This window comes from Hemitrygon akajei, chromosome 9 (assembly GCF_048418815.1).
Source record: "Hemitrygon akajei chromosome 9, sHemAka1.3, whole genome shotgun sequence".
NCBI classification, from domain to species: Eukaryota; Metazoa; Chordata; class Chondrichthyes; order Myliobatiformes; family Dasyatidae; genus Hemitrygon; species Hemitrygon akajei.
Window position 1 is genome coordinate 121799160 of NC_133132.1, and position 23659 is coordinate 121822818.

The following is a 23659-nucleotide window of genomic DNA, read 5'->3' on the forward strand; positions in this document are numbered from 1 at the left end:
ACTAGATTTACAATTTTCCTCCTATATACCTATTCATTACTACCTTTGATTCGCCCAACAACAGCGGTGCCATCAGCAAACTTAAGTATGGCCTTAGCGTTGTACTTAGCCACCCAATTACTGTACATGCATAGAACAAGTACCTGCACACAGCCTTGCGGCGCGCCGCAGGTGACTGGGGGGGAAATAGGCGAACACAAGGGGAACTGTGTTTCAGTTCTGTCCGAGGAGGAGCGGGAGTGAGAACAGAAATATAGGAAATAAATGAGAAGCTGTCAGCAACCCTGTTTGGGAAGAACAAAGACACTTGTGAGGAATAAAATGCGATTTAAAAAGAAACGAGGAATTGACACCTTAGAAAAGGCAGAGTGGGAGGAAGTATTGTCAAGATGGCCCGTTAAAAGTTGCCCAATGGAATCTCTAGAGAAGTTACACTTCCTCGAATTGAGCGTTTAACTGCAAAGACCGGCACAGCCGCCGCTCGGAGCCACTGAGCTCGGTTTCTGATCGGTTCTTCCACTTTTCTCCCTTGTCGCTGAAGTTCATTTTTTTTCCCCTCGGCTGCGTACGGGTCGTGCTAAAGGCCGAAATTCGTTTCAAGGCGTATCCGGAAAACCTTCTTTATTTCCATTAATTTTAAAGGAAAGTGCTCGACACCGAGCGGTTTGGAACTTTAGGGGTGTCGCGATGGAGCTGGAGTTTGTGCTGATACTGGCCCACTCCACCACTTTAATAGTGTGCATGGTGCTGAAGTTCCCGCAAATTGTTACAGTTATTCACGCAAAAAATGCCCGGGGACTCAGCGTCCGGAGTTTGCTGCTGGAGCTGATCGGGTGAGTGAAGGGAACGCCGGGCTGGGTAACCGGCCGTGTGAGTAGCGGGCTCCTAATCCGGATCCTTTCCCGGGAACTGACGGAGAACACACGCCGCGGCCCGGGCGAGCGTGGAAACCTGGAGCAGCCACCGGCACCTGAGCTGCTCATTGCCCGTGACCTTAGCACACCCATGTCGGCTAACCCCTACTTAATATTATCTAGAAACCAACTGAAATGTATTTTTGTTAAAATATTACGTACTTGAACGTAGTTACAAATGGTAAGGTGAGATTGAACATCCCTTTCAGAGATGTGATCTGGAGATTACATTAATTTCTGCACTTCCGTCTTAGTGATGGTTTTGTAAAGTTACACGTTTAAAACTTTGTGTTGAATCTTTTGGAATGTCATTTCGCAAGGATAGAGCCTGGCTGATTTGAGTATGACTTTCATTCTTGGAATACATTTAAAGTTAAAAGTTGACCATGTAGTTAGTATACAGAAAATAGAATTGAAAGGAGACGGTACTTTGCACGGAGGCACTCCACCTTCAATATTTGAGTATATTCAAGGCTGAAATCTAGAGGTTTTTTTTTGAATCGGGTAACATGAGGATTGAGAGCAAAGTTGAGTGAAGACAAAATATTATAACATTACAGCATTACGTCATTATAAAATTATGATGGGTATAGATAGAGTGAATGCAAGCAGGCTTTTTCCACTGAGGCTAGGGGATAAAAAAAACCAGAGGACCTGGGTTAAGGGTGAAGGGGGAAAAGTTTAAAGGCAACATTAGGGGAGGCTTCTTCACACAGAGAGTGGTGGGAGTGTGGAATGAGCTGCCAGATGAAGTGGTAAATGCGGGCTCACTTTTAACATTTAAGAAAAACTTGAACAGGTACATGGATGAGAGGTGTATGGAGGGATATGGTCTAGGTGCAGGTCAGTGGGACTAGGCAGAAAAATGGTTCGGCACAGCCAAGAAGGGCCAAAGGGCCTGTTTCTATGCTGTAATGTTCTATGGTTTTATGGTTCTATATAAGACGTGCTTTCTATATGCAGCATTCTGGTAAATCTCCTATTCACCCCTTCCAAAGATTCCACATCCTGTGTAATCTGAAAAAAAAATTAATATTAGCTGCTGCAGAGTGGGCCCAACAGGTTGCATTCTTCTTTGGATATGAGTGAATATGCCATGGCAGTCACTGTGGATAAGTGTGTGCCTTCAGGAACACACTGAGTCTTCCCAAACCGGAAGCCCTGAATGAAGCTTGTGGCATTCAAGAACTACGGTCCAGAGTCCTACAAGAAGTCCAGGTATGGCTTACGGGAGGCCATCATCAGAGCGAAAAGGCACCTCCAAGTGAAACTAGATTTGGAATCAGATGCACAACAGGGGTTTGCATGTCATTATTTCCTATTGGGTGAATTCGAGCAGGATAATGGCAGTAGTGCTTCACTCCCTGATGAGCTCTTTGGCTTTATACTCACTTTGAAAGCGAGAATAACATTACACCTGTGTGAATCCCCACAGCATCCGGTGACCTTGTGACCTCTGTCCCGGAGGCGGACTTCAGAACACCCTTCAAGAGGGTGAACCCTCACAAGCTGTTGAGCACCGATGGTGTACTTGTCAGTGCTGTGAAAACCCCCTGTGCCAACTAACTGGTGTGTGAGTGTTTTGGGACATCTTCAACCCCCTCACTGCTGCAATCAGAGCCTCCCACCTGCTTCAATAGGGCAGCCATCATACCAGTGCTTAAGAAGAGGTGGGTGAGCTGTCTCAGTACTCCTGCCTACTGTGATGAAGTACCTGGACTCTCTGCAATTTACTGCTACTGCAACAAGTCTACAGATGCAATCTCACTGGCTCTCTACTCTGTTCTGGAGCACCTAGACAACAGCAAAATATATATCAGGCTACTATTTATCAGTCACCACTTGCAATAAAACCCCAAATTCGCTCAATAGGTATAACAAAGCTAGGTCTCTGTACCTCATTCTGCATCTGGATCTCCAACTTTCTTGTTGGGGACCATCATTGGTGTGGATGAGTGATAAGAACTCTTTCTTGCTAACTATCAACACAGGTGCACGTTAAGGATGCGTGCTTAGCCCACTGCTCTGCTCTTTCTGCCATGGTGAAGGTGTGGCTTAGCACAGCTCAAACATCCTCTATGAATTCGCTGAATACACCACAGAATCGCTGATGACAATGAGGAAGTGTACGGGAGTGAGATAGATCAGCTGGTTGTGTAGTGTCGCAATAGCAAACTTGCACTCAGGAAGGGGAGGTCAGATGAACACAAACCAGTCTTCACTGGGGTCAATGGCGGAAAGGGTGAGCAGCCTAAAGTTCCTCGGCTTCAACATCTCAGAAGATCTATCCTGGGCCCAACACATTAATGCAATCAAGAAGGCACGCCAGTGGCTCCACTTTGGTGAGTTTGAGATCTGGTATGTCACCAATGCTTCTTTCAAATTTCTGTAGATGAGTAGTGGAGGACACCCTGACGAGTTGTGTGCAGCCAGGAATGGAGCTTCCAGTGCACAAGAGGCTGCAGAGGGCTGGAGACCCAGCTGGCTCCCAACATGGCCACAACCTCCCTACCATTGAGAACATTTTCTAGAGGTGGTGCTGCAAGAAGCCACCAAACATCATTAAAGATACTTGCCATCAGCGACCTGTCCTCTATCCAATACCACTATTAGGCAGGAGTTACGTGAGCTTGAAGGTCCATACTCAATGATTCAGGAATGGCTTCTTACCCTCCAGCAGCAGATTTCTGGATGAACGCTACCATGTTCAGAATTTATAGATTATGTTGTCACAAAACAACAAATCTCATGTCATATGTCAGTGATGATCTGATTCTGACAGTATCATTCTGATCAACTGGATGGAGTGTTCACTGATGACGCCTTGTTGCATGGTGACAAAACATTTGCAAGTGGATTGCCAAGACCGGAGAACATCTCAAGCCATGCACCAACCACCTGAGCTACACGTTTTCCAAGTTATGTCCAGATCTTTAACCTCTCACCTTGGCAGTCTGAGGTACCCACCTACTTCAAGCAGGCTTCAGTTATACCGGTGCCTAAGAAGAAAGTGGTAACCTGTCTCACTGACCAGTGTTGGGTAGCAGTTGTTATCCACAGTGATGAAGTGTTTTGAGAGGTTGAGAAGTGACTTGGATCTGCTCTAGTTTGCTTACTAGTGGAACAGGTCCACAGCAGATGCCATCTCATTGCCTCATCACTCAATCCTGGCACATCTAGACAGCAAAAGTACATACATCAGGATGCTCTTTATTGACTACAGCGTGGCATTAAGTACTATTATCCCCTAAAAACTAATCAATAAGCTGCAAGACCTTGACCTCAGTATTTCCTCGTGCAGTTGGATCTTTGATTTCCTCACTTGCAGTGACCCCAATCATTTTGGATTGGCAACAACATCTCCCAGGAACTCCATCTGCACAGGTGCACCACAAGGACTCCTGCTCTACTCGCTTTACACTTACGATTGAGTAGCAAAGCACAGCTCCGATGCCATATTCAAGTTTGTTGATGACACCTCTGTTGTTGGCCAAATCAAAGGTGGTGATGAATCAGGCTATAGGAGGGAGATTGAAAATCTGTCTGAGTGTTGACATCACAACAACCTCTCACTCAATATCAGCAAGACCAAGGAGCTGATTATTGACTTCAGGAGGAGGAGACCAGAGGTCCATGAGCCAGTCCTCATCAGAGGACCAGAGCTGGAGAGTGTCAGCAACTTTAAATTCCTTGGTGTTATAATTTCAGAGGACCTGTCATGGTCACAGCACAGCTGTGTAATTATAAAGAAAGCAGGCAGCAGCTCTGCTTCTTTAGGAGTTTGTGAAGATTTGGCATGATGTCTATAACTTTGACTAACCTCTATAGATGTGTCGTGGAGAGTATATTGACTGGTTGCATTACTGCCTGATATGGAAACAACCTTCAATGGAAAATCCTACAAAACATAGTGGATCCGGCTCAGTCCATCAAGGGTAAAGCCCTCCCCACCATTAAGGGCGTACACAAAGCGCTGTCATAGGAAAGTAGCATCCATCGTCAGGGACCCCCACCACTCGGGTCATGCTCTCTTCTTGCTGCTGCAGTCAGTACGGTGGTACAGGAGCCTCAGGACTCCCACTACCTGGTTCAGGACCAGTTATTACCCCTCAGCCATCAGGCTCTCGAACTAAAGGGGATAACTTCACTTGCCCCATCACTGAAATGTTCTGACAAACTATGGACTCACTTTCAAGGAGTCTTCATCTCGTGTTCTCGATATTTGTTGCTTGCTTATTTATTTACTTATTTATTATTTTCCTTTCTTCTTGTATTTGAACAGTTTGTTGTCTTTTGCACACTGGTTGAAGGCCCAAGTCTTCCATTGATTCTGGTATAGTTATTATTCTATTATGGATTTATTGTGTATGCCCACAAGAAAATGAATCTCAGGGTTGTGTATGATGGCATATATTTACTTTGATAATAAATTTACTTTGAACTTTGACCTACATACATCTGCACCAATACTGTATCCTTGATTCTAACCATGCTGGTCTTTACACTCAAAAATATGAACTCACTAAACAAATGATAAATATTTCTCTACATTTGTCTTTTTAAGTTACTGAAATCTTTGGTTAAACTGTGACAGTCCTTTTCTATTCATTCAGGACAAATTCAGTATGATCAGAAGGTGTAATGAGAACTGTTTGCAGGGTTAAACTGCTGGACATATTTGTGAGAATAAACAGAATATGGAATTAATGAAGTCAGGATTATTCTGCCAAGCAATACTTTCCATTGCCTTGTTAGTGGCAATATTTTATTGTTATCCCTTTGGAACAAAACAGTTCTGTGAAATAAAAACTTTAACAGGAAGGATGCATTAAACACAGAGATTGCTACATACTGTTTTTGTAATGAATCAAGCTGAGTCGAGCTGAAGAAAAAAATTGGCTCTGTCCCGAATTTCTGAACATTTCAGAAGAAAACAAGTAATAAAAGCAGAAGTGGCCCTGTTCATCTGCATGATATCCATAATTACTTGATTCCCTTAGAATTTGAAGATGGGTTACAACATGCCAGTACAGTGAAACACCATAAATTCAGCACACCCAGATTTTGGTGCTGTCGGGTTATTTTGCAATTATTAATCCAACACACTTCTAATTCACTTCTCTTGGATATTAAATTTGAAGGAAGCGAAGCTCCAGTATATTTCTATAAGTGGGTTAAACAGAACCAGGTAAGTCAGCTTGGAAAATTGGGCCCTTGTGAATCTGAAGGGAACCAGAGAACCAGTGGCCTAGTGAGTTGAAAGATGTAACTCAGGAATTGGGGCCCAGCGTGCCAAAAGTGAACACAAAAGACAACTGATGAGCCAGATCCTCTGAATTTATGAATGGTCCAATAAAAGATCATCATAGCTTTTCTGTATATTGATTTGTATTTACACCTGTTTGTGAGAATATCCAAAATGTGGACTTATTGTGACATTCTGTAGTCGGATTACTCTATCAAACATACTTTGTATTGTCTTGTTAGTACTTGTTAGTATTTTATTGTCAGCCCTTCAGAACAAAATGGTTCTTTTAAATCACTTGCGTATTTAATCTGATTGACGTGCCGTAGTTAAACAAGAATGGAATATTTAACTGAGAGGTTGCCACATATCGTTTGATATTGCTTTTCCTCAGTGTGTGCTTAAAACCAAAGAACTTTTTAAATTTTGATTTTGTGTAGAAAAAAAATTACCTATTTGTTAGAACTGTTTGGTACTAGTGTTTTCATAAACATTATATTATGAAACTTGGGGTGTTTAGTAGAAAAAAAACATTATTGCATACCAGATGTGAGGAAGAACTTCCAAAATTGTATTTTGATTTGTTTCCTGCACATGATAGGAAAGTAAATTTGATTTAAAGGTGATGGACATTGCCAGCATCATAAAGAACGGTCTAAGAACTGTTCTCATTTGCAGTAAAGAGTGCCCCTCATATTTGGACTAAGTTAGTGGTTTGCTGTACTGGTATAATTAATTATTATTAGTAATGCACAGTTGTGGATAGCCTTTTCACATTTAGATCAGGGATTTTTATGCAGAACATTTTCTCAAAATTAAGCATGTGGATAGAGTCTACATGGCCAAAAGGACAGGATAACGAGAAGTATTTTTAAATCTGATGGTTTGTTTACTGAAAGGTTGTTGACATGTTGCAAGTGGAAAGGTTTCATCTAAATTTAGACGGGCACAGTTAAGATAAAGCAATGGGATGCCAAAAACAAAGTCAGTCCTCGTGTATGATAATCCATGAAACAATTTTAATAATGGATTTTAAATTGTTCTCGTTTGCCTGTATAAAGGATGGGGGTGAGGCCTGCAAGCTGACAGCAGGCAAAAACCATTGTGAAATGTGTGAGAGATCAGGGATAGGTTTGGGAGGGGGGAAGGGAGGTCAGAGGGGAGGAGGTATAGAGATAGAGTTTGGTTTGAGATAGTGTTCATAGATTGAGAAAGAGAAGGGCTAACTGTTCCAACAAATAGAAAAAAAAACCTACAACACAATAAAGGCCCTTTGGCTCACAAAGCTGTGTCAAACATGTACTTACTTTAGAAATTACCTAGGGTTTCCCATAGCCCCCTATTTTTCTAAGCTCCAGGTACCTATCCAGTTGTCTCTTCAAAGACCCTATTGTATCCGCCTCCACCACCGTCACCGACAGCCCAATCCACGCACCCACCACTCTCTGTGTAAAAAAAAAAATAAAAAACAACAACAACAACAACTTACCCTTGACATCTCTATACCTGCTTCCAAGCACATTAAAACTGTGCCCTCTTATGCTTGACATTTCAGCCATGGGGAAAAAGCCTCTGACTATCCACACAATCAATGCCTCTCATCATCTTATACATCTCTATCGGGTCACTTCTCTTCCTCCGATGCTCCAAGGAGAAAAGGCCGAGTTCATTCAACCTATTCTCATAAGGCATGCTCCCCAATCCAGGCAGCATCATTGTAAATCTCCTCTGCAACTTTTCTATAGTTTCCACATCCTGTAGTGAGGTGACCAGAACTGAGCACAGTACTCCAAGTGGGTTCTGACCAGGGTCCTACGTAGCTGTAACATTACTTCTCAGCTCTTGAACACAATCTCACAGTTGAGGAAGGCTGAAGCACCATATGCCTGCTTAACCAGAGTCGACCAGCACAGCAGCTTTGACTATCCTATGGACTCAGATTTTCACACTGCCAAGAGTCTTACCATTAATACTATATTCTGTCATCATACTTGATCTACCAAAATGAACCACCTCACACTTATCTGGGTTGAACTCCATCTGCCACTTCTCAGCCCAGCTTTGCATCCTATCGATGTCCTGCTGTAACCTCTGACAACCCTCTACACTATCCACAACACCCCCAACTTTTGTGTCATTAGCAAATTTACTAACCCAACCCTCCACTTCCTCATCCAGGTCATTTTATAAAAATCACAAGGAGAAGGGGCCCAAGAACAGATCCTTGAGGCACGCCACTGGTCACCGACCTCCATGCAAAATATGACCCATCTACAACCACTCTTTGCCTTCTGTGAACAAGTCTGTTCTATATCCACAAAGCTATGCCCCCTTGGATCCCATGCCTCCTCACTTTCTCAATAAGCTTGCATGGGGTGCCTTATCAAATGCCTTGCTGAAATCCATATACTCTACATCTACTGCTCTACCTTCATCAATGTGTTTAGTCACATCCTCAAAAAATTCAATCAGGCTCGTAAGGCACGACCTGCCCTTGACAAAGCCATACTGACTATTCCTTATAATATGCCTCTCCAAATGTTAATACATACTGCCTGTCAGGATCTTCTCCATCAACTTAACATCCACTGAAGTAAGACTCACTGGTCTATAATTTCCTGGGCTATCTCTACTACCTTTCTTGAATAAGGGAACAACATCCGCAACCTTTCAATCCTCCCGAACCTCTCCCGTACCCACTGATGATGCAAAGATCATTGCCAGGGGCTCAGCAATCTCCTCCTGCACTTCCCACAGTAGCCTGGGGTACATCTCATCTGGTCCTGGAGTCTTATCCAACTTGATGATTTCCAAAAGCCCCAGCACATCCTCTTTCTTAATATCTACACGCTCAAGCTTTTCAATCCACTGCAAGTCATCCCGACAGTTGCCAAGATCCTCTTCAAATCTGTTGAGTTGATTGACAGAAGTATCAAAAATATTGGAAAAATAAGAGAGAAAACTAACTTTAATAGATGAATATTGGTGTTGTTTTAACACTAATGTTGTTTTGCACAATCTTATTTCCCTTCACTGATTTGTATAATTTGTTTTGTGCATTGTGTAGGTTCAGACTGATCAGGTGTACATGTCAGTAATCTTGACTTGATTTAAATTGCCTCTAGTTAGGTGGAGTTCATAGGTGTGTGTGAGAGAATTGATTATAGGCGGGGTTCCCAACCTGGTGTCCACAGACCCCTTTCTTAAAAGTACTGCCTATGGCATAAAAAAAAGGTTGGGAACCCTGAGTTACAGGAAAAGTAGGGTTCTCTCTGTGAGTTATTTGAAGATCCCTGATGATTGGATAAGCTTAAGTGGAGAAAGAAGTGACCTATTTGAATGCAAGGCTGGTCCACTCTCAAGTTGCAGAGTCAGGGTGTGAAATGCTTGTTCGTAATTGTGATATTAATCGCATTTTTATTGCACTTTAACACCAAGGACTGACCAGAGGTGTTTGCAAATTATTTTGATAACATGTTACATTCTGTGTGATTTAGAACAGAGAAGAGCACGGTCAAAGAGTTAATTTTAAGAGGTGTTAGCTGAAGAATAAAGGGTAGAGAGAGAAGAGTTCAGAAAGAAAATTTTGAGTGCATGCTCTTGACAGATAAAATCATAGTGGCTTGGGGTGAAGTGATTAAAGTTAGGAATGATGAAGAGGCAGGAGATCAGCTGTTGTGTCTTATTTTGTAAAGAGAGAAATCAGACATGCAAACCTAGAAATGTACTGACTTTACAAAGAAATAATCTGTTTGAGGGACTCAGTGGGTCAAGCAGTTACAGTAGGGAGTTGGGGGGGGGTAGTGTTTTTTTTAAATGCATGAAAACATGTAAACACCACTATTTTGTACTAATTCCTGTTAAGTCCTCCCCTCTGTGTAAATGGGCAAGGCACTTCCTTTCATAATTCGCACTAGTAGGGATGTTGTTTTCCTGATATATTTTGAACACCATCAAATTTCAAAGCCATTTTAATTACATAATCACAGAAGCAAGATGAAAAGATCTTGCTTAACTGGCTAGAAATGGGGGGAAACATATTGCTGAAGGTAGTGAAATGTAACATCGTGAGTTAAAGCAACTCTCCTGGGTCCAGGTTTTTGGGTGTTTAAATATAAAATGCCTATCCTGTAATATATTTGAACAATCAGCATCAACGGTCTAAAGATTGAGGCTTCTGTGAACTGCTGACTGCTGCTTGCACACTCCTTGATCTGTGAGCCCAAAGCAGATTCTAGGATGTGAAGCCACATGGGATGAGATTGGTTTGTTCTCAGGGGCTCTCCCCTGTCATTCTAGATAGGATTAGAATTCTGGTTTAGATATAATGAACTGTAGTAACCGGTTGTGCCCTCCAGACTTGTCAATCATTGAGATTTAGTAGTGATTGAGTAAAGAGAAAATCTGGTAAATGTTAAAATCTGTTAAAACTTTTCGCTCTTTTTAACAGTCAAAGCAGAATGAGGAGAAAAACTAAAAGAATGAGGATGTTGGGCAGCTGTAACTGTTTATATTTAATTAATGTTTAAGTTTCCATATGACATAGGAGCAGAATTAGGCCACTCGGCCCATCAAGTCTCCACTTTTCCATCACGGTATTTATTATCCCTCTCAAACGCATTCTCCTGCTGTCTCCCTGTACCCTCCAACACCCTGACAAAAAAAAGAACCTATCAATCTCCACTTTAAATATACCCAGTGACTTGGCCTCCACAGCTGTCCATGGCAATGAATTCCACAGATTCACCACCCTCTGGCTAAAGAAATTCCTTCTTATCTCTGTTCTAAACGGATGTCTCTCTATTCTAAGGCTGTGCCCTCTGGTCCTAGACCCACCCACTCTAGGAAATGTCCTCTTCACATTCACTTTATCTAGGCCTTTTGGTGTTCAATAGTTTTCAGTGAGATTCCTCCCCCCCCCCATTCTTCTAAAATCCAGCGAGTACATGCCCAGAACAATTAAATGCTCCTCATACATTCAGTCCCAGAATAATTCTTATGAATCTCCTCTGCACCTTCTCCAATGCCAGCACATCTTTTGTTAGATAAGGGGCCAAAGCTGCTCTCAATATTCCGTACAGTCTGACCAATGCCTTATAAAGCCTCAGCATCACTTCCTTGCTCTTGTATTCTAGTCCTCTCAAAATGAATGCTAATGTTGTATTTGCCTTCCTTACCACTGACTCAACATGCAAGTTAACCTTTAGGGAAATCCTGCACAAGGACTCCCTTTCCACATCTGATTTTTAAAACTTTTTCCCTGATTAGAAAATAGTCTACGCTTTTATTCATTTGACCAAAGTGCATGACCATACACTTCACGTCACTATATTCCATCTGCCGCTTTGTCCATTCTCCCATTTGTCCAAGTCCTGCTACGGACTCCCTGTTTTCTCAACACTACCTGCCTCTCCACCTTTCTTTGCATCATCTACAAATTTGGTCACAAAGCCATTAATTCCTTCATCCAAATCATTGACATATAACATGAAAAGAAGCAGTCCCAATTCCGACCCCATCCAACTGGATAAGGCCTCTTTATTCTGACTCTTTGCCTCCTACTAGTCAGCCAGTCTTCCATCCATGCTGGTATCTTTCCTGTAATACCATGGGCTCTTACTTTGTTAAGCAGCCTCATGTATGGCGCCTTGTCAAAGACTTTTGGAAAATCCAAGTAAACAGCATCAATTGACTCTTTGTCAATATAACCTTATAACAATTACAGCACGGAAACAGGCCATCTCGTCCCTTCTAGTCCATGCCGAACACTTACTCTCACCTAGTCCCACTGGCCCACACTCAGCCCATAACCCTCCATTCCTTTCCTGTCCATATACCTATCCAATTTTTTTTTTAAATGACAATATCAACCTGCCTCTACCATTTCAACTGGAAGCTCATTCCACACAGCTACCACTCTCTGAGTAAAGAAGTTTCCTCTTGTGTTACCCCTAAACTTTTGCCCCTTCTCTCAACACATGTCCTCTACTCTCAATGGAAAAAGCCTATCCACGTCAACTCTTATCTATCCCCCTCATTATTTTAAATACTTCTATCAAGTCCCCCCTCAACCTTCTACGCTCCAAAGAATAAAGACCTAACTTGTTCAACCTTTCTCTGTAACTCAGGTTCTGAAACCCAGGTAACATTCTAGTAAATCTTCTCTGTACTCTCTCTATTTTGTTGATACCTTTCCTATAATTTGGTGACCAGAACTGTACAGAATACTCCAAGTTTGGCCTCACCAGTGCCTTGTACAATTTTAACATTACATCCCAACTCCTATACTCAATGCTCTGATTTATAAAGGCCAGCATACCAAAAGCTTTCTTCACCACCCTATCCACATGAAATTCCACCTTCAGGGAACTATGCACCATTATTCCTAGATTACTCTGTCCTACTGCATTCCTCAATGCCCTACCGTTTACCATGTATGTCCTATTTTGATTAGTCCTACCAAAATGTAGCACCTCATACTTATCAACATTAAACTCCATCTGCCATCTTTCAGCCCACTCTTCTAACTGGCCTAAATCTCTCTGCAAGCTTTGTAAACCTACTTCATTATCCACAACGCCACCTATCTTAGTATCATCTGCATACTTACAAATCCAATTTACCACCCCATCATCCAGATCGTTAATGTATATGACAAACAACATTGGACCCAGTACAGATCCCTGAGGCACACCACTAGTCACCGGCCTCCAAGCTGACAAACAGTTATCCAGCACTACTCTCTGGTATCTCCCATCCAGCCACTGTTGAATCCATTTTACTACTTCAATATTAAGACCTAACGATTGAATCTTCTTAACTAACCTTCCATGTGGAATCTTGTCAAAGGCTCCAAATCTTGCCTGTTATTTCATTAAAGAATTCCAGCAGATTTGTGAGGCAAGATTTCCCCTTGAGGAAATTATGCTGACTTAGGCCTATTTTATCATGCAACTCCAAGTACCCCAAATCCTCCTCCTTAATAATGGACTCCAGTATATTCCCAACCACTGAAGTCAGGCTAACTGGTCTATAATTCGCTTTCTTCTTCCTCCTTCCCTTCTTAAAGAGTGGAGCGATATTTGCAATTTTGCAGTCCTCCTTCACCATTCCAGAATCTAGTGATTCTTGAAAGATCATTACTAATGTCACCACAATCTCTTCAGTTATCTCCTTCAGAACTTTGGGATGTAGTCCAAGGTGACTTAGCTAACTTCAGACCTTTCAGCTTCCTAAGTGCCTTCTTAGTAATAGCAACTACACTCACTTTTGCTTCCTGATACTCTTGAATTTCTGACATACTGTTGGTGTCTTCTATAGTGAAGAATGATGCAAAATGCCTGATGTGTTCACCTGCCATTTCTTTATACCCATTACTATCTCTCAAATGTTATTTACCAGCGGCCTGATAACAACCCTCACCTCTCTGTTGCTCTTTATATATCTGAAAAAATATTTGTATTTGTTGCTCATACTATCTTTTCTCTATCCTCTAGCTTCCTAATCCTCTAGTTTCCCACTAATTTTTGCTATATTATATGGCCTCTTTTATGCAGTCTTTGATTTCCCTTATCTGGCATAGTTGCCTCACCTGTCCTTTAGAATACTTCTTCATTGCTGGGATGTATCTATGCTGTTCCTTCTGAATTGACCCCAGAAACTCTAGCCACTGTTGTCCTGCTGTCATCCTTGTTAGTGTCCCCTGCCAATTATCTTTGGCCAGTTCCTCTCTCACATCTCTGTAATTCTGATACACCTAACTTTATCTACTCCCTCTCAAACTGCAGGATGAATTCTGTCATATTATGATCACTTACTCCTAAAAGTTCCTTTGCTTTAAGCTTCCTAATCACATCGGGTTCATTACACAACACCCAATCCAAAATTGCCTTTTCCCTAGTGGGCTCAACAACAAGGTGCTCTAAAATCTCATCTCATAGGCATTGTACAAACCCCCTCTCTTGGGATCCAGCAAGAACCTAATTTTCTCAATCTACCTGCATATTGAAATCTCTTATGACTATCATTTCATTGTCTTATTATATGCCTTTTCTGTTTCCCATTGAAATTTGTATCCCACATCCTGATTAATGGTCAAACTGCCTTCCTAACTCTTTTCTCAAGTTATTGCCAACCATTTAAGTAATTGGAGTGCTTTCATCCTTAGCGTGGAAAATATTTTGGATTTTAAAACTGGAAACTCAAATCGACTGACCATAAAATTGATTTTGATCTATTTCAGGTTTCTAGTATTTCTGACTTACCAAACTTATTATGAATACCCTCTCGCAACGTATTTGGAGTATCCAATTCTAATTGCACAAGGTAATCTATAAATTAGCAAACTGTAAGTACAACGAACAGTGAGGTTTTGGGGATCAGGGAGAGGGAGGAACTACTCTATTGTGAAAAAGTTAAAAAGGATCCTCCACACTGGATGCCTGAGAAAATGAGGTGAATCCAGTTGAGAATATGGTAGTCATAGGAGCTGAATGTACTCAGCAGCTGCTATTTCTATTGCTAGGACTGTGAAGGGTATACAAGTCTAGCAGGATGAGCAGCACTATATTCTATAGGTGCTGAAGGTTAAGTCTGATCCTTGGCCAAAATGGGATTTGCATGTAAATAGATCTGGTGTTTATGACAGCTGCCGAAGCATCTCATTTCCTGTTGCTGACCCACACTCAGTCCCATGCCCAGTGGCTTCTGCTGCACAGGTATAGCTTAGCTTTATTTGAGTTGGACTTGACTTTGTCTTGCTGTTTTACCAGATGCCTACAATGGCTGGCAGCCTTGTCCAAAAAGATGTGGCAACTTGGAATAAAGAGACAAAGGATGGTAGTTATTTTTAAAGTTAAATATAGGAGATGATTTTTCAAATCTGCCCCCACACTTGCTTAAAGGTTGAAGAAATCAATTGGCCTACAAAATAAGAAGAATTTATCTAGCATGAGACCTGGAAGAGATGTATGAATGATCAGTCAACATTTGAAAGAGAGAAGATTGGTTTTATTTAGTGTTCTTCAACAGAATCAATTTTATTGCTATTTGCTGGTTGGATTAATGGTAATCAAAATATTAATAATTAGCGAGAGACAGTTACAAATTTGTGCCAATCTTGTCTGTAATATGTTGACTAATGCTGCCATCTTTTGTCTTTGTAGATGCTGTTCTATTGATGTGTGTTCTCTTTTACAATGGAAACATTGGGACAGCCTTACCCTATGCAATACTGTATCCTTTTAGTTTTATTGTACTTGACGGATCCTTGTGTAACTCATTCTGTTTTTCAACTGTCCATTGTAGTGGTTTAAATTATTTTATCAAATGATTGTTCCAGAAACTCTGTTATTTCACAATCTCAGAACCTGCCAACAAAGCACTTATAAAATATATAGACATTTTGCGACGTAGCAGCCAATTTTTCAACAGCAAGCTTCCACAAGCAGCAATATGACGGTAACTAGATGCTCTGTTTGTAGTGATAAAGACTGAGGAATAAATACTGGTTAGAGTACAATCCTAAACGGAAGAGATTCTGCAATTGCTGGAAATCCAGAGCAGTACATACAACATGCTGGAGGAACTCAGCAGGTCAAGCAGCATCAATGGAAAGGAATAAACAGTCAGCGTTTCGGGCTGAGACCTTTCATCAGGACTGGAAAGGAAGGGGGGAGAAGCCAGAGTGAGTGGTCCCACTGGGGAATTGCTTTGTTGAATCCTTTGTCTGTGAAAATCAGGATTTCCCGGTGGCCAACCATTTTAATTCCAATCCCCACTCCCATTCTGACATGTTGGCTTATGTCATGTTACCTCTACTGTCACTGAGGTCAGAGGAGTAACACCTCATGTTCTGTCCGGGTAGCCTCCAATCTGATGGCATGAACATTAATTTCTCAAACTTCTGGCAATTTCTCCCCCTCCCCTTCTATCTTTTCCATTCCACACTCTGGCTCCTCTACTACCTTTTCTCTTCCCCTTACCTGTCTATCACCTTCCCCTCTCCCTACATTCTTATTCTGGCTTCTTCCCCCTTCCTTTCCAGTCCTGATGAAGGGTCTCAGCCCAAAACATTGACTGTTTATTCCTTTCCATTGATGCTGCCTGACTGCTGAGTTCTTCTAGCATTTTGAGAGTACAAACCTGCTGGGTTTTTTTTTAATCGGGCTATGGGGTAGTTTATGACCCAACTTATCACGTCTTTCAAAATTGACACCACTGGCATTTTAATACTCCTACCAGTACAGCATTAAAAAATTAGTTTAGAATACTTCAAGATTCAGCACAGAGATTTGAAGCCACAAAATTCTAATTCAAAGGTAAGCGAGCACCAAACATCAAACTCTTAAATCTGAAATGTAAAATCAGTCGTAGTTGACCTCATTCCTCATCCCTAGTGCTGAAAACTGCTGAGCTACAACTTAACTCTGACTTTGATATGTTCCACTGCAAGGCTCACATCATGCAATTATGTTTCATGTGCAGGGAACAGCAAACTGAAACACAAATATGAACTTGTTGAGAATAATAGTCTGGATATTTGTGCTGAAGTGGGATGCACCCTGTGCTAACTGAGCCATGATGAGCATCAAATGCTAGCTGTTTAAAAACCCCCGATATATTCTTTCCATATAAATTTTTAGTAAAATCTGAAGGAGCCCACAGTTTTAAGAAGACTTTTTTTGTGCTGCAGATCAAGTCAAACCTTAGCTAAAATTACCAAAGGATAATAACATTATTTATGTTGTTTCCTTTTGCTGGTACCTTGCTGGTTAACATTGTTTACTGCATTTGGCTGTGCGACAAGAGTAAATTCTTCAAAATTACTTTACTTGCTATTAGATGGTGTGGTGCTGAGGGAGTGAGTGGTGTTTATTCAAAGCAAATGAGTTAATCTTATTCATGTAAAAATATTACTGTGAATGCATAATATAAGAATATTGATTTAACATGCAAAAGTTTGGGAGATATTAAATTATTTTGTACTGTGTTTTAGTTGAAATTTTAATAAATGGTGGATAATGGAGGCCCTTCAATTACAGTGCGAAGTGCTAATATGGGCCTCATTCTAAGATTAGGAAAATAGGCAGAGTGGTGCAGACCTGCATGATGAATGGGAATAGAGTGGATATAGGAAAGAGGTTAATAAACCAATGCAAAATATTTGGAGGAGGACAAGTGAAAAGCTAATAACAAAAGGAAGGACATAGAAGTACTGTACTGAGAGGTTGATTGGTTGTCAGATAGCAAACCTCTGTTGGATTCTGATGTCACAATCCAGGGTTCTTTCAGAAATCAGGGAAGGGCGGGGGGGCAAAACTTGTTGCTTCATGATCATTTTATTTAACATTGATAGAACAAAGGAAAATGGAAACAGTGACAGAGGTCTATTAAATGAAGGGAAAGCTAAGATGGTACTGTCTTGCAGTGCAGCTATTTTAAACCCATAGATAGGAAAAATTTAATTCAAATTTGTAGATAAGAGTTAAACAATGAGAAAGCCATTATTCAACCAATGCAGAACAAAGTTGCATCCAGATCTATTCAGAATAATACTTTGCATAATCACTAGGGAAACACAATGAACTTGCACAAACAAATTGTAACCACTAGGAAGCATTATAAACAGTTACATGCATATAAGTAATGACTTAAAATACAAGCAGATCATTAATTGTTAAATTCCAAAGAAAATATCAATTAAACATTCTAATCTAAGAATTAAATAGTCAGATCCAACCCCTTCCTTTATATTCTATGAAGAAATAGAAAAAACATGATTCCTCAAACACAAGGGTGTAGTCCATTTGTGATTAGAGTTTGTGTTTTATCAGTGCAATAAATACTACAAATTCTAATTTGGTTTTACAAAGCAATACCAAACCTAAAAGCTGAAAGTTAGACACAATATGTTTCAGGTAATATTAGTTGCATGGAACTGATAATACGGAGAATGTGAGTTTAGATTACCTGCGTGACAACTGGTGAATTTGAATTCAGTGTAGAAATAGTAAACTCAATACAGCAAACACCACTAACCCACACTATGCATGGCCTTAAGAATGAGCAATATATGCCAGTGATTTCCATATCTCAATCATGAAATCAGTCCATGCAATCCTTTTGATGATAACTTGATCAGAAGTACATGTTGCAGATTCTGTCTGTAATGATGAAGCAAGAGCTCATTAAAATATTTATTTCAGAACACTCAATTTAACAGAGCAACATTTATAATTGAGTTTTGGTCATAACTTTCTGGATGATTTGGAAAATATGAATGTTTTTGTAACTTTAGAAATATAACGTTATTTGGTATGGAATGTTCCTGTAAGTGATGCAAATAAAAAGAATGAAATAAATTCAAACTGTACATAAGGACAAGATTCAAATCAAAACAGTGAAAATTGATTGAGCCTTTTAGCTTGAATCAGATCAATTACATATTGTCATGTTTTTCCTTTTTACATCTTTTCTAAAGAGGGACAAATTTAGGTGCTTAATATCTTAGTCTGCCAGATTTTACTCAGAACTTCAGTATGTAGAGTGTTCTCGAAAATATTTGGGGGAGAAATCTTAGCTAGTATTCTATGTGCATATTATATTCAACTTAAATTCCTTTCTTAATTTCTACCTAAACAATGTCCAGATTTATCATTGGCTGGCAACTTTTAACAGTCCATAAGTTAATTATAGACTTGGCTATGGTAAGTATTCCATTAAGTAGTTTGTGAATTGCAGATGCCATTTGTGAGGTGGCTCTTTACAAACAGTGGAAACATATTGAATAGTGTATTACATGTGTTTGTATTTATTATATTGTTTATTTTGGGTTTTTTTAAACAGACTAATCCATTCATTTGAGATATCCTAAATAATTAGGTTCAGATGACGGAGAGTGATAGATCATCAGCCCATCTACAGCTGGAGAACCAAAAGTTGCTGTAAAATCAATTGATAGTGAGGCTGAGATGCTAAATTTCTTTGGATATTTAACATTTCCACATTAATAAATGCTCAGTAAATCTCAATCTTTGTCTGCTCTTCTTGCCTGAGCAGACTAGGATGGGCCATATTGTTCAATTGTAAGCAGCAGTTTGCTTGAGGTGTCAAAGTAAAAATTTGTAGACACACTAAGGGAGAAGAAAAGGCCATAAACACTATCTAAAATGAGTGTAATGAAAATGTGTGGAACTGATCACTTTCAAGAAAAGAGCTTTTTAAAATACAGAATGGAATGTAACTTGGGGTTCCCATGGAAGCTTGTAAATCATTTTCACTCAGTTAAAGCAGTTACAGCATTGTCCTTACAACCAAAGTGCTGCAATTTATCTTTTCAGTGAGCCCTCTTAAATAATAATTATTCTACATTCTGGATCATTATTCTTCCTTTCCCCTGAAGATGTGGCTAAATATGGGAAATCCCTTTGAAAATTGAAAATGTTGGTTTACGTGCATGTAATCAAACAATATTGGGCCATTGTAGTGCCTTCCTTCAGAAATGTCTTTCTGCAAGCACTTTTAATATTTCTAAAGCATAGAAATATATATCTGTTACTGCTGGATCTTTGTCCACTTATTATTGAGCTCCTTTGCTGCTTGTTCCAGAGGTTTGAGCAGCTTAATACAAACAGAGGTTCCTGGGCTATATTGTGTGAGTTTCTGTCATTCAGAGAGAATGTTAAACCAAGGTTCTCTTTTCTCCACAGGTGAAATATTCTAAGGCACATTTGAAAGGGTAGCAATGACTTTCTGTTGACTTGACCTATATTTATCCCAACACAATTAGCAATAAAAGCCGACTTGCTTGTGTGCACATTGACAGCAGTGTTTTATTACATATTACTGAGGTGGTGAATGGTTAAATCTTCCTCCTTCTGTTTCTCCTATTCTGCTAGAGTAGGTCATGATGGCTTTCAGAGGTTAGTAAATTGTCTCGCTGTCTCTACAGCCTGATTGCTATTTGACTCCTGTAATAGAAATTTGATTAGGATTTGAAGATCAGCTATGGAAATGGAAGGGGGCTCACTTTCAAGGCCAGAAAATGGTGCATATCAGGAGGAATTTGTGACCTATCTTTAAAATATTTTCCTCTCATTGATTAGAGTTTCAGGACTGTAGCTTCCTTTGTGTCAGTAAAGAATAATCTATTTTTAATTTTAAAGTAAACTTGTTATCACGGTATGTATATGTTACCATATACTACCTTGAGATTCACTGCCTTGCAGGCATTTACACAAAAAATAATACAACGGAATTTACATAAATGAAGACTGACAAACAACTAATGTAAAAAAGAAGACAGTGTGCACACAATAAAGTAAAACTGAGAACATCTTGTAAAGAGTCCTTAAAAGTGAGTCTTTAAGTTATAGAACCAGTTCAGAATAGTTGTGATTGAAGTTATTCACGCTAGTTCAGAATCCTGATGATTGTGCTATCAGCAGTTCCTGTACCAAGACTGAGAAATTAGTGAAAGTGCAGTGAAGTGATTTTCCTTTAACTTCTGACCTCCATAGCTTAGCGAGGGTCTTAAGTGTTTGACATAACTCTCTATGGAGAGTATGTTTCAGTACAATGGAAATAGTTAATCAGCATTAATACTGTTTGCAGTTTTTCTTGTAAATTTTGAATATTATAAGGGAGATTTCATTCAGGTCTGTACTTGTGCCAGTAACACAGTAAACCAAAAGATTAAAGGAATTTGGTCCCAGATTGTCCTGCTCTATTTGACAAGCAGTCTACCATAGGCTTTGATAAGTTGGTTGATCAATACATGGAGCTGGAAGATGTACCATCATCAGACTCCCTGTCCTGAAACTGGAAAATAGTTGGGGAAGTGTTGTAGGAGGGGGAAATTAATCCTCTTTTTAAAATTGATTACAGCTGGAAAACAGGAATATGTGCCTAATATATCTTTGCCTGCCATTCACCCCCTCACTAAATTAAATTTCCCATAGTCACTCTAGAGAATTATCTATGTTTCTCCTTTCACAACCTTCCTAGGATTTCTGTTTGGTCCTCTATACCCTTGATAATGCTGAATTTCTGTATTAGGTCTCCATTTTAATCTCTGCTTTAACAAGGATTATCTTCTTTGTCTTCCCTCAATACTGGATTCTTTCATCCCTGGAATCCCCGTGATGGGCATTTCCTTTACATTTTCCTAGGTCCTGACATCCTTCCTAGAATATGCTGTTCAGAATTGTGGAGAGTATTTGATGCTTAAGGGTGTTTGCACAAATTCGTTATTTTGAATTCAGTTGAACAGCAGATTTTTTAAAAATTCAAGCAAGCACCAGAAACAGTAAATTTTAATGGAGTGGGGCCAACAGAAGCAGGTGAGTTCAAAGGATACTGAGCCCAAATGGGTATTTGATAACAGAGGACCTGGGGTTCTCGTGAGTGGACGGGAAGCACAGAAACCCACACCCAGCCAGCGGACAGGGAACAGGGTAAATTGTACCTGATGAATGATCTGTGAAACCACTAGGATTTCCTAATGACTGAATAGTGGATTATCTGAGTTTTACTGTATTTCATAACTTCAACTGCCTCAGCTTGCCCTATTACCTTCAAGGGTTTGTGTACTCTCCTGAACTCCCTGTTCTTGCATCACCCTCAAGATATTTGTATGCTACTCTTCAGTGTTTCTTTTCAAAGTTAGTGCATTGAATTGCAGAATCCAACTAGTCTTCTGTAGCATCATTCATTGTCAGAGTAAGTTTTTGTTTATTAACCGACTTTGAAATTGTGCAACTTGTACAAAGTCCATGTCATGTATATGATAAGAAAAACAGTGAACTAGGAGCACAGGCTCTGATTATATAATCAGAAATTTTAAAGTTCAAAGAAGATTTATTATCGAAGTGCATACTACCCTGAGATTCATTTTCTTGTGAGTATTCACAGCAGATACAAAGAAACACAATAGAAACAATGAAAAACTACTCAAAGATGGGCAAATAACCAATGTGCAAAAGAAGACAAACTGCAAATACAAAACATAATAATAAATTTAATAATAGGTTTTTTAAAGATCTGTGCAAAGTGACGGGCATCCTGAAAGCTTGATGTAACCAGAAACCTTGATGTAAATGTTAAAAGTCAGAAAGATTCCGGTATCTTATTGTTTCCTCTAGTCTTCATATGTAGTTTGCTCTGAGCATCAAAATTTTGTAAAGGCAGTTTAATATTGTGTACTCACACTCACTTGGAAAGATTGAACAGAACAACTGTCAGTGGGATGATGGCTTGATGTTGAGCTGCTTGTAAATATCTTCAGTAGAGGCAAGCAAGATAAAAACCCTAAACATTTTGCTTTGGCTCTGACTCCTAAATTCATCTGTAATATGGAGCTAAACATATTTTTTTTAAATCATCTATAAATGTAAGTTAATAAATTAAACTGCACAGAAGATGGTTTGGAAGTGGTAGTTCTCAAATTTTCAGTTTGATACACTACAAATTTGGGAGAGTTTATAAATTGCATCATAGAATATAAGATTTGGGAGATTATGTTGCAACTCTACACTGATTAGACCAAACTTGGAGCCTTGTTTGCAGTAAATATATATTTTCTGATATATTAATATCAGTAAATATTTGGTGTAACAATTCAGCTTATTAGTCAGTGCAAGAGTTTCCTTGTCAATTCAGCTTTTGCTCAAACACGTGTGTGTGTGTGTCTGTGTGTGGTTATGTTGGGGAGAGTAGTGTAGAAAGAACAGAAGGGAAAGTCCATGATGAGATGGAGAGCAGGAGAGAGTGATTGGCAAAGTGTTTTGCTTTCCCATGTATCTTCAGCTAAACAAAGTGCAAATTTTTCCTACTGTTGTGAATTCAGTGATCGTCAGAGGCAGTTTTTTATGATGGCTGTTCTGATATTAATATTACCATACTCTGCTAAAATAATTAGAAAAATCCTAATTTATGCAAAGTAACATTGGGATAATTTGATTCTATTCAATATAATTGGTCTGTCAGTCTTTCTGGCTATTTGCCATCCTTTTCTTTTGCTCAAACTATTTCTTACTATCACATAGCATTGATGTAAATTTTGATCAGTGCACAGCAAATGTACAGGAAAAAAGCCAAAGTGTGGATGTAACAGAAAGTGGAAACTTTCCATACGCTGTGATCCCAAGAGGCTGATGATGCATTCTCTTTAATTAAAGATTCCTGTACTGTTTCACAAGCAGCTGGATGAATTAACATTAAAAATTCCTTCACTATACTGCCTCCATCATGAATGTCCTTATTGATGCCAAGCAGTTTTCTATCTAACGTGCTGCAAAAAAAAGTAATAACTTCAGTTTTAGAAATAATTTTCCCTTGTATTATCAAGTGTTTAAAGGGTTACCTGCATGACCAGGATTGCCATTCCAGAATACTTGTATGAAAAGTGAATTCTAAATGGAAGAAAATAATAATTGATTATTACAATAACATTCAAAACTGTATAAAACACATCTTCATTCCATATCAGTTTGCATATTTT

General features: G+C 39.6%; 1 protein-coding gene across 1 annotated transcript in view; it reads left to right on the forward strand.

The window, feature by feature from the left end:
- The first annotated feature begins 493 nt into the window (after window positions 1–493).
- The window catches only part of slc66a3 (solute carrier family 66 member 3), a 32962-nt gene continuing 9796 nt past the window's right edge, over window positions 494–23659 (forward strand). Inside the window, exons 1-4 of the mRNA XM_073056921.1 lie at window positions 494–833; window positions 14402–14484; window positions 15324–15393; window positions 18809–18866. Coding sequence (XP_072913022.1) covers window positions 688–833; window positions 14402–14484; window positions 15324–15393; window positions 18809–18866 — 357 coding nt within the window. The 5' untranslated portion in view covers window positions 494–687. The remainder of the gene's footprint in view (window positions 834–14401; window positions 14485–15323; window positions 15394–18808; window positions 18867–23659) is intronic.